Below are 12,499 nucleotides of genomic sequence, written 5' to 3'. Positions count from 1 at the left end.
ACTGGACATTTTAAATTATATAATGTGTTAACTCTAGAAATCAGATTCTCCCTCATCCCCAGGGTTTGTTTTTGTTGGATATATTTCTTTAGTGACTTTTCTAAACTATTCTGTAGTGTTTCTGTCTCCAGTGTATAGCCACTGAAGACTCTTTCAGTTAGCTTACTGGTCAGCTAATGATTAGGCAGAGATTTCCTTAAATGCCTGGGGCTAATAAGTCTCCCAGTCTTTGCTGAAGGGTTCTGAGTGTGTTGGGGCACACCTTCAGTACTCTCCCACTCTCAGAGAGGGATAAGTCTGGTACTCTCCCACCAGTTGATAACTCTGCCTTAGTCTTTGCTTCCTGCTTGTGCTGAGCCTCATGTTCAGCCCAAGGTGACTGCTGAAAGCCTCCTCCAGGCCTTCCTGAGAATGCACATGGCTTTGTGCATGCATATATCCTAGATTCCCAAGAATATGTTGCAGCTTTTCAAAGCCTCTATTTTTTCTTTTTCCAATAAATCTATTTATTTATTTATTTATAGCTGTGTTGGGTCTTCATTACTGTGCACAGGCTTTCTCTAGTTGTGGCGAGCGGGGGCTACTCTTTGTTGCAGTGCACAGGCTTCTCCTTGCAGTAGCTTCTGTTGTTGTGGTGGCTTCTGTTGAAGCACAGGCTCTAGGCCTGTGGGCTTCAGGAGTTGTGGCACTCAGGCTCAGTAGTTGTGGCTTGTGGGTTCTAGAGAGCAGGCTCAGTAGCTGTTGCACATAGGCTTAGTTGCTCCGCGGCATGTGGGATCTTCCCAGACCAGGGCTTGAACCCGCGTCCCCTGCATTGGCAGGCAGACTCTTTTTTTGTTGTTGTTTGTTTGTTTGCGGTACGTGGGCCTCTCACTGTTGTGGCCTCTCCCATTGCGGAGCACAGGCTCCGGACGCGCAGGCTCAGCGGCCATGGCTCACAGGCCCAGCCGCTCTGCGGCATGTGAGATCTTCCCGGACCGGGGCACAAACCTGCGTCCCCTGCCTCGGCAGGCAGACTCTCAACCACTGCGCCACAAGGGAAGCCCGGCAGGCAGACTCTTAACCACTGCACCACCAGGGAAGTCCCTCAAAGCCTCTATTGACAGCTCATTCCCCAGCTTTTCCTTTTAAGACTTTTGGTTAGCCTATTGTTTATCTAAACTGTTATCTGCCACCTCAGTAAGTTACAGAGTTACTTGATTGCTTCTAATTGTTTTCAATAAATGCCCCTAAGGAAAAGGTTTTTTGTATAAGGTGTAAATAAAGACAGCATTGCAAGTGGGGTCTTCCAGGGAACCCCCAAACAGGTCAGAAGTGAAACTTTTTTGAGAATGTGGATATGAAGGAGCACCAAATCAGTTCTGCCTGTGCAGTGGCTATCAGGCTGCTGGAGTTTACTGTGATGGCAGGCTGCTGGTTTTCAAGGCTGCACTGAAGCTGGAGATCAGGCAGTGGGAATAAGGCAAGTTAAAATGCCACAAGCTTGCTGTTCTTACCAAGATTCAAGCGTTGTCCTGAATAAACAATTTTGGGGTTTCTACAATCCTTTGGCTAATTTCAAGAGTTCTGAACAAGTTGATTCTGACAATTTTTGTCTGTTTTTTCATTGCTTTTGTGGAGAAGAGAATTTTCAGAGGACCTTACCCTGCTGTTTTCAGTGATGTCACCTTTTAGTTACATTTTAATACTTTAAGTCCTTATCTTAAAATATTCACTTATAACCTATATTTAACCTCTTTTTTGGGGGGACTTCTCACTCTCTTGACTTGAGCTGCCTGAAGCCCTTCTCCTACTGCTGTTGGCAGCTTCCCTTTACTCCACCCTAACTGGTCCCTGAACACAAAAATTTCCTACTTCTTAAGTTTTGTTCTCCCATTCCCATCTTCTCTGCTATTTCCCATATCAGCTCCTGTAAAACTTTATTACCCTCCCCCAGATTTTACCTACCTCTTTCTCATTTAGAGACAACATAGACTATCAGGTATGAGCTCTCATAATTCCTTGCTTTTCCACCTATAGCTTAGCAACAACTGCACACACCTGATCCACCTCTCACATGAAAAGCTGTTTAAGGTCAGTCCCTTTACATGTGCATCCCCTTGGTAGAGTTTCTCCATTAACCAACCTCTCTCTTTTGGACCTTCATTCTCTCTGTAATAAACAAAATATTCCTCAAAAATACATGGACCAAAAACTATGTGCCATCCTCTATCATTCCTTCTCTTCCCTTCCTATCTCAATTAAACTTCTCGAGAACATTGTCTCAACCCTAGTTCTGTTCTGTTAGTGTAAATTCTCATTATTTATTTTAATCTTATATTAGTTGTTTATTTCCAAGTAGTAATTGAGCACTTTCTTTCAGACAGTGTTCTAAACTTGGGGGACAACAGTGAACAAGACTTAATCCCTGTTGGCATGGGGCTTAAATTCTAGAAGGGGAGACAAGAAACATGCAGCACACTCTCAAAGAGGGATATGTCTAGTTAGAAGCTAAAGCAGGGTAGATGATGACTATTAAGGAGAGGAGGTGCTATGTTGCAGGGGTCCCCAACCTCCGGGCCATCGACCAGTGCTGGTCTGCGGCCTGTCAGGAACCGGGCCTCACAGCAGGAGGTGAGCGGCAGGCGAGCAAGCAAAGCTTCATCTGCAGCTCCCCACTGCTCCTCATTGCTCACGTTACTGCCTGAACCATCCCCACACCCCACCGTCCGTGGAAAAATTGTCATCCACAAAACCAGTCCCTGGTGCCAAAAAGTTTGGGGACTGCTGCTATACAGGACGGTCAGGGATGGCTTCTTCTTCTTTTTTTTTAAAACTAAAAAATTTTTATTTTATTTATTTATTTTTTATACAGCAGGTTCTTATTAGTTACCTATTTTATACATATTAGTGTATATATGTCATTCCCAATCTCCCAGTTCATCCCACCACCGCCACCCTCACCCCCCCCCCACCACCACTTTCCCCCCTTGGTGTCCATATCCTTGTTCTCTTCATCTGTGTCTCTATTTCTGCCTTGCAGACTGGTTCATCTGTACCATTTTTCTAGATTCCACATATGCGTGTTAATATACGATATTTGTTTTTCTCTTTCTGACTTACTTCACTCTGTATGACAGTCTCTAGGTCCAAGGGATGGCTTCTTTATGGGAGTAGCATTTTAGCAGAGACTTTAATGTCAGTGAGCCAGCTCAGAGAAGGTCATGGGGAAGATCTTCAAGGCAGAGGATCAAGTATAAATGCTCTAAGGTGGGAAGCAAGCTTGGTGAAATCAGGCCCCACAAGAAGGCCATGGTGACTTGAGAGTAGTGATGAGAGGACCTGGGGCCAGACAGGAGGCCAGAGAAATAGGGAGAAGCTAGATTGTGTAGGCCTTGTAGGTCATGGTGAGGAATTTATGTTTCAGTCTGAATTTGTTAGGTTGTATTGGAAGGTTTCAAGTAGGGGAGTGATGTGATAGGCCTTCTCATTAAGTCAAAGTTAAATTCACGGGCTTCCCTGGTGGCGCAGTTGTTGAGAGTCCGCCTGCCAATGCAGGGGACGCGGGTTCGTGCTCCGGTCTGGGAGGATCCCACATGCCGCGGAGCGGCTGGGCCCGTGAGCCATGGCCGCTGAGCCTGCGCGTCTGGAGCCTGTGCTCTGCAACGGGAGAGGCCACAACAGTGAGAGGCCCGCGTGCCGCAAAAAAAAAAAAAAAAAAAGATTAAATTCACTCAGAAATACCCAAATATAGCATCTCGGAATCTGTGTACATGTATTCGGATTACCATCATGGGAATAAGTTGTTTCCCCCAAAACCCATGTTGCAAAGAAAGAAATGGCTCTTTATTTTTTTCAACTGGAAGAGACGAAGAGAGTTTCTGAAATTTTTGCTTGTGGCTCCAGATTTCAATTTTGTTAGTATTAATAATAATCATGATCATTTTAAGGAAAATGTTGGGATGAATATGAAACTAATGTTGCTTGTTCATTTACTACATATCTGTTTATCCCACATGCAAGACACTACTTTATGTTGTAGCCCTGTATTAGGATAAACACAGACCTTACCCCATGAGTTCTTTTGGCTTAATTGCATGAAGATGATAGCCCCAGTTCATCAACAGAAATGTGTAGTTGTTTGGCAGTTGACATGGAGTTTTTGCTATTCTGTTAGCACTCTTCCTCCCAGTTCCCATGGTGGATAGTTGCATGCAAGGAAATGACTGGCTAGGGATGATCTGAGGCCAGGGAACCTGAGGAAGTGACAGGTCACAGAGAGTAAACCAGTGACCTTGGAATCATGAGGAGAAGGTTCAAAGCAACCATTCAACAGATAAACAAGTATCTATATGCCTTGAATATCAATGCCTCAGCTAACGTAAAACTATCTCTCTGAGTATGTGTCATATAGTAATATCACATTGCAGTGAGACTAAAAAGTTCACCTGTGATTCTCAAGCTATGTGATGTTATGGGGAAACCTTTTAGATCTTTACAGTTCAAAGGTTCAGATCTTTTCCGAGTTCTGGCATCAACTGACTCATGGCTGTGACTAGAACACCCACCTCTCTGGACTCAGTTTCTCTCCTCTGTCAAATAAACTCATTGGGCTGATCTTTAAGGTCCCTCCAGCACTAATGTTTGTTGATTTGATGAGTCTAAAGATTGCCTAGGCCTATAGGATAGAAATGATAGTAAAACTCAGTAAAAATTCAACAGAAAACCCTCTGCCATTTTTAGCCTGGTAAGAGTTATTTTAATTGCATGAGAACTCATCCGGCTTAGTAGGAACTATTGATTCTAAGTGGATCTGCCACAATTTTTTTTTGCCTCTGACAGTATCTCTCTCTAATGATTATGTCAAGGACGAGATGAATCTGTGATGACACAAAGCCAGCTATATAAAGATTTATCCATATGGATAGCTAAGGAGAGTGGGATATAACTGAGATTAAGTAGATATTTAGAAAAATCAGTGAATTACCTCAAAATGGGATTCTTTTTTGGCTTGTTCCACTAATAATGGTGGTAATGTAATCTTTGGTTTTTTGATTTAGCTTGTTGACTACTATCCATTTAGCTAATTAAGCCCTGATTTATAGCCTATGTAAAAATAAACCTTCTCTTAGCATTTCTTAGTAGTGTATGTGAATAGATTTGCACCTCCTAGTTTTGAGCCACTCAAGCTGTTCACTTCATAAGGGATTGGCCCACTAAACTACATTTCTGAGGATTCCAAATACCAACATATAAAGCATGATCTTCTTGAGATTGTTCTTCCTTGCAACTGCCAATTCATCTGAAAGATCGATGAGAACATGAAATGTTTTTTCTACTGTGTTTTCACTTTTCTTGCATCTATAATAAAAATGCCATTTTAGTAAATAAAGATGGCTCACCTCATTGCAGAAGTGTCTTTTTTTCATTCTCTTCCCAGTAACACCCAGAACCAAAGCGTAAGGTGTACTAACACTGTGGTTTTCCAGCTTCTTGTCAGAATCTGGAAACTACAAGCCAAAGTTAATGAAAGAAGTGATCATTTTCCTGCTTTAAACAAGATAAATACAAAGCCAGTATCTTTATATATATGGAATATATATTGATATAATATTTTTTACAGGGAAAAATATTTTTTTCTCTGTTCAGCTTTAGGAAAACTTGACATAAAAATAATTATATTTGCAAAATAGACTTAACTGCATTTGAAAAGGATAATATGCTCCATGTTAACATCTTACGAGGCATACTTATAAATCATCCAGTGGTAAAATTGTTAAATATGAATTTTTAGCCTCTGATAGAAACAAAAATTGTTTCTCAAATATATTGGATAATTCCTTTATGGAACTGAAAGACTGTACACCTCACCTTGACTCAAAGAAAGGTTATTATATGTGGTTAAAATAGTTCTCATATAATCATATCATTAATATGAGTAAAGTAGTGGTTCTTTACATATCTTCCTGAAATTCTTATACTACTTGTATAAGATTAAAAATTTAACAAGCATACTCAAATTTATACTTCCAAATGAATACTGGTTCCTTTGAAATAGTTTCCTGGGAAAGTTATGCCGTTATTTTAATGATGTTATTGTTGCTGCAAATGGTTTGCAGTCCCTTCTTTTGAAACTGTCTTCAGAGCAACTTAACTTAGCTGATAAAATTCATGGCGATTTAAATTTATTTATTTATTCATCTGACAGATATTTATTGAATATGTACTCTCTGTTAGTTGTGCTGATTTCTAGGTTGATGAAAATTAAAAACAAACAACATGACCCCTGCCTTTATCATGTTCACAATCTAGTGATTTTGTTTTTTGGAAACCACCAAAAGCTGAATTTGGTAAAGGTGAAGGATGTCAGTGAATACCATTTTAGTGAAAAAATGTTATGACATAAGGAGTTTTTTTTAACCTCATAAAGTGGTTTTCAAAATTGTATCAAAGAGAATTTCCAGAAAAGAAAAAAACATTTTGTTCTAAGATAGTATCTTTGGAATATGTTGATTGCTTGTCATGGTACCTAATTTGAAGGGTAACATTCATTTGATAGATGTTAACATAACTATTTTACTTTATTAGTTTTTATGTGTATTTTGAATTTTATACGTACCAGCTTTTGTTTGGTTAATATGAAAATTCTAAGATAGGGTCCTGGTTTACCTTTGAGAAAACTGTTAACACAAGCTAGATGCCTAGATATGATTGTCCTATTGACCTTTAGTTTTGCGTATGTATTTAAGTTTACAAAAGTACAGATTCTTAGCCTGTTCTTCACTACTTTCCTTCAGTTTTTACATGTGTATGGTTATACACTTGAGAATAAAATGAAAGTATCTAGTTATGCTTCATCTGGAAGTATGATTATGTCATAAATATTGATAAAATTGGACTAAAAAGCTAATTTTACCCTAGACATCCAGTGCATGATGTCAGTAGAGAAAAAGAAGTCTCACAATGGATCCACAGAGGAGGGGCCCAGTGCACTTTTCTAGTAGTTTCATTTGTTGTAACACAACATGTTTGTTTCTACAGGGGGATCTTTGGATGTATATAGAAAAATTCCAGAGCATGTCCTTGGAAGAATTGCAGTGGCGGTGAGTATATGGCTTCAACTCTATAAAATTTGGGTGATTTACTCTCTATAGTCAAACATTATTCTCCTTATATCCTCAGGATTTTTTTTTCTTTTTCTTCAATCTATGCTGACTGCCAGGGCCTTCTTAACTCTCTTATCATTTTTGTCCTTTCTTCTTTTCATAGACCAACCTACAATAATGACATAGACACATGACAGTTTTCAGGCTTATGGATATTCTTTTTTTTGGCCACGCTGTGTGGCTTGCAGGATCTTAGTTCCCTGACCAGGGATCGAACCTGGGCCCTGTCAGTGAAAGGCCAGGTCCTAACCACTGGACTGCCAGGGAATTTCCTGCATATTCTTACCAGTTCTAGTTTCATGTATTTGCAGGGACCTTACTACTCTTGTTAACCAGTAAAATTTCCATGTTCTTTGGAAAGAAAGCTGTTTTAGGGACATTTTGTAGTTATAGGCATATGATTAGAAAATACTTTAAAAGCCTAAATTATTAAAAGAAAACCATCTATAACAAAATAGTACTTTAGTCTTAAAGATTTTTGCAGACTTTTTATGTACTTGGTTTTTAATTTTTTCACCACGTATATCTGGAATTTATACCTTTGTGATTTCCTCTTTTCTATATTCACTAATTTAAACTGATGAACTGTATCAACTAAATTAACATTACTGTATAAACTCCAGATTTCAAATTTGGAATAACATAGGCTAAACAGTGTCTAAGAGAAGTTGTGGGTGGTGTAATAGTAAACAGTTGCTAAACTAAAGGCGCTCTGATAACTTAAGCCGTTTAGTGCAGAACAAAGTGATTATACCATGTACCATTTAATTAAATGGCTGATTTTCACATTCATTATACATCAGACTGACAACACAGATCCTTTAATCCAACATGGACACTTATTTAGTCTTAGTTCATTGTAATTCACAGCTTTCCTTTTTTCTTTCTAATTATTAGTAAGAACTGCCCAGGGTGATGAGAACTTTCCTTCCTGATGCTATTGCTGCTAAGTAGCTTCTGATCTACATGTTTAGGTAGATGAGTATGAAATTTGACTACTTAAAGCACTATTTTACTAGATAGGCGCTTTCACCAACTAAGCCACGGAGCCAACCTAAAGCACTATTTTAGATGAAAATAAATATGTTTCATTTCCTCTTTTAATCTCGGGGGGAATGAATGCTTTGTGGCTTTTGGCAGTTCTTAGCTCTAAAGTTTAAAAACATATATATTGGGGCTTCCCTGGTGGCGCAGTGGTTGAGAGTCTGCCTGCCGATGCAGGGGACACAGGTTCGTGCCCCGGTCCGGGAAGATCCCACATGCCACAGAGCGGCTAGGCCCGTGAGCCATGGCCGCTAAGCCTGTGCGTCCGGAGCCTGTGCTCCGCAACAGGAGAGGCCACAACAGTGAGAGGCCCGCATACCGCAAAAAAAAAAAAAAAAAAAAAAACATATATATTAAAGGGCAAAAAAAAAAAGGAGGGATACCAATTGAAAAAGCAAAAAGTATATGAGTTCTATACTCAGTTATCTATCAAGCTTGGCTAAAATAGGAATCTGCCTTCTTCAGTAGAGAAGCTTGTTCTTCCTGGGTTTCATAAATCTTGCCTCCCTCTTGTGTAGGGCAGCCACACAAGGCCATCGGTGTTTTCAATTCTACTGGAGTGGGAAGCCTGTGAAGTGAATGGAGTCAGCAAAAAAAAAAAAAAAAAAAAAAAAAAAATCCAGCTTCAATGCAGGGCTTACCTAATTGAAAATATGACAGTGATTTTAGCAAAAGGCATTTGAAATAAGTGCTAGCCAAAGCATTATTTGTATTTAACCCTTACATTTTAAAATATGAGGCTTTTTTTTTTTCTAAAATGTGTCCAATTTCACCAGCTTTTATGGCTTATCAGGTCATAGTAATGAAAATTGCCTGTGGCCAGAGTAAAAAAAAAATGCTTTTGATAACTTTACTCTTCATCTGCCACTTTTTATAAACTCTGCCAGGGCCTAATAATACTTCCAAAGTGTGTTTTTTTAATGAAATTTTAGTAGACTACAAAGTTGGTTAATCCTTTGTTGCAGCTAACAAACACCAGTGGAAGGGTTCTACCAATCAAAATAAGCAGATTGATGGTTTGTAGGACACGATTTGTAAAGTAAATGTTCTCACAGCCTGATTGGGTTCCCAGTACCTTTGACCATCACTCCTCTAGTGTTCTGAAGACAGCATCAACATCATTCCCTTGAGTTCCCTCAGGGAGGCCAAGGAAGCACATGGGTTCTTTTGCCAAGTCAGAAGGAAACAGAATCAGGAGAGAGGAGGGAAATAGGTGTATATTGAGTACTTCTTTATGAAAATCATTGATAAATGTTTTATGTACAAATATTATGTCATTTACCCTTCACAGTAACTCTATAGATGATTGTACATACTTTATACAAGTGCAAGATGAGGTGTAGAAAAGTTAAACAGCTTGCCTAGAGATATCATGTAGCTATCAGTAATAATTAGAACCTAGGGCAGTTTGACTCCAGGCCCCATGCTCTTTCAATCTGGTTTCCTAAGAAAATGAGAAAAAAGAAGAGGAAGAAATGAACAGGAGAATGAGGTTTAAAAGTAAAAAAGAGAAGTATGAATGAGAGAATACTAGAGTAACACATACAATTGCTTCAGATTCTTTTCATGTCTTAGAACCATATCTAGGCATCTCTTCCTCCCCAGAGTAACTTTATTTTCCAGGTTCTAATAGCCTGGCATGCTATACAGGTCCACAGATCCAACATTCATTACAGGATAGACCTCTGTCAGCCTTTATGATATGTTGTTCAAATTTTCTCTTGATGCATGTATGGCAAGAGAATATTTTCCCAGAAAAAGAAATCCATATAAACTGGTTGATTTCAGCCTTACAGCTTGCTCAGTGATTTTTATTACTTTCCACTGGAATCTGGTCTCCTATAAAGAGGACTGCCTTTCTCCCTTTCCCTGCCATCTAACACATTTTATTTTTCCTCTCATTTTTGAAGCAGTGACACTGTGTACTGTATTTTGAGTGCTAATGTTGATTGAAGTTGTCCCTGAAAGGCTGTGCACTTGACATGTCAAGGAGTGAGTGACTGACAGCAGATATAAGTACTTTTAGTGTCAAGGTTTTGTCAAGTCGTTGTGAAACCTAGCTTACTGAATACCAATAATACCCCTAGATTTTCAATGGACAGATTTCTAGCTCCCCATGCATTTATTCTTCTTCTAAAGGAAAATGTAGTCTATTTTGATAAAGTTGGAAGAATAATATTTTCTTTTTGAATCTCCAACAAAACTTATAAATTTAGCAAGTGTCATAAAATCAATATTTGTTTTACTTTTTCTCTGCCTGATAATCTGAATATGGTGGATTGCCTTCCCCTGTGTGTTTTCTGATTATTCAATTTCTGTGGGACAAATTTTCAGTGGTGAGTTATCTTTAATGGGAGAGCTTTAAAATATGCAACTAAGCCTATAAGTTGAGAACTTTAACCCTATTTCCAGAGCTCAGAGGGTGATTACTTCCAGCTAAATAAGATGACGTTGTCCTACTACTCAAAGGAAAAATTGTTTTTATTATTGATGTTATTTTTATAAGCATTTAAGGGAATATTTTTGTCCTGTTTCTTCCTTCTGTGTTAGTTATTCCTATTTTCATATTTTCTTTTTTTACTATCTTACTGTTCAGAGTACATGTGTTTTATTGTAATGCCACTTATTCTGAATCCTGGAAGAAATCATTTGCTATAGTTATGTATTCTGTTCTCTTAAAATAGAAAAATACATCACAGAATTGATTATAATTCATTAGCAAATTTTTCAGGAGTTCATTCCACTCAGTGAGAACAATTAAAATATGTTAAATTCTGCTCAGCCTTAGTTGATATAGATTTTATCTTCTTCTAGACCTTTAGTATTTGGAAATCGGGTTTTTCCCTTGGCATTTCTATTTTTAATATTGCCCTTGGTCTTTTTTGATCAACTAAAATCCTTGCATATTTAGCACCAACCCTCTTTTCATCATTCTCAAGGTATGTAAATTACTCGGTTACTTCTCATAATGGTAGTTTTTCTTTTTCTTATATTCCTGACTCACCTAAAAATTTCTATAATGATGGGTACTTTAAAATTCTTACAGTAAGTTTTTAATAATGGTGTGTTCATTGTATCTGATACCTAATTATGAATAGTCAACCTTGAAATTGGTAAGTTCACACTCGTGTGCATACAGGGTCAGTGGGTATGAATAAAAACATATGCATCTCCTTTTACAGCTATTTCTATATAAAGATTTTTAAAGCTTTTAATGATTAAATTTCCCACACAGAAGGTAGCACTTATAACCCATGTACTTAGGGTCTTGGAAACATCTTCTCTTCAGTACCTTATTCAACTAATTACTCTTAACTCAGTCTGTTAAATTAAAAAACTCTAAAATCTAACTCAGATGTTTGTATTTTCTCATTTTATTTCTTTTACTTGCCCTTTCAATATTGTCTACATGATTCCACACATACTTGCATCAGTCAGACTGGCTTGTGAGGATCATCATCTTGATATACTTTGTTGTTTCCTACCCTAATATCATTTAAAATATTTGGGGGGAGACTTTTTAGTTTGAAATTATTTTAAACTTCCAGAAAACTGGTGAGAGTAATACTAAAAATTCCCAAAGATGCTTCACCCAGATTTCCCAATTGTTAACAGTTAACCACATTTGATTAAATATATATGTACAGATTTTTTTCCTGAAACATTTGAGAATTAGTTGCAAATATCATGACCCTTTACTCCTAATTATTCCAGGTGTGTATTTCCTAAGAACAAGGACATTCTCTTACATCATCACTGTATATGGATCAAAATTAGAAAATTAGCATTGATACATCATTATTATCTAATCAACAGTCCTTATTCAGATTTTGCCAGTTGTTCAGTAATACCCTTTTTTTTTAGTTTTTTTTTTTTGCGGTATGCGGGCCTCTCACTGTTGTGGCCTCTCCCGTTGCGGAGCACAGGCTCCGGACGCGCAGGCTCAACAGCCATGGCTCACGGGCCCAGCCGCTCCGCGGCATGTGGGATCCTCCCAGACCGGGGCACGAACCCGTGTCCCCTGCATCGGCAGGCGGACTCTCAACCACTGCACCACCAGGGAAGCCCAGTAATACCCTTTATAGACCAAAAGAAAAAAAATTTTCCAGTCCAGCATCCAGTCTTGGATTATACGTTGCATTTAGTTGTCATGTCTGTTTAGTCTCTGTTAATCTAGAACAGTGTCTCAGTGTTTGTCTTCCACGACCTCGATGATTTTGAAGAATGCACTGCCCCAACATTCTGATCATATATTTTTACCTTGGCTTGAATGCTTTTTTCACTTTTCTTCACATCAATTGAATCTGTCA

General features: G+C 38.5%; 1 protein-coding gene across 4 annotated transcripts in view; it reads left to right on the top strand.

Annotated features, from left to right (window-relative positions):
* Positions 1 to 12,499, top strand: part of MAP2K5 (mitogen-activated protein kinase kinase 5) — a 262,810-nt gene that overhangs the window by 102,908 nt on the left and 147,403 nt on the right. For all 4 annotated transcript variants that reach the window (XM_060097122.1, XM_060097121.1, XM_060097123.1 and 1 more), the window contains one exon: positions 7,021 to 7,082. In XM_060097122.1, the coding sequence (XP_059953105.1) occupies positions 7,021 to 7,082 (62 nt within the window). The remainder of the gene's footprint in view (positions 1 to 7,020; positions 7,083 to 12,499) is intronic.

Source organism: Mesoplodon densirostris, chromosome 4 (assembly GCF_025265405.1).
Source record: "Mesoplodon densirostris isolate mMesDen1 chromosome 4, mMesDen1 primary haplotype, whole genome shotgun sequence".
Lineage (NCBI taxonomy): Eukaryota > Metazoa > Chordata > Mammalia > Artiodactyla > Ziphiidae > Mesoplodon > Mesoplodon densirostris.
The sequence above is the reverse complement of the archived record's forward strand: the minus strand, read 5'-3'. Positions and strand labels throughout refer to the sequence as shown.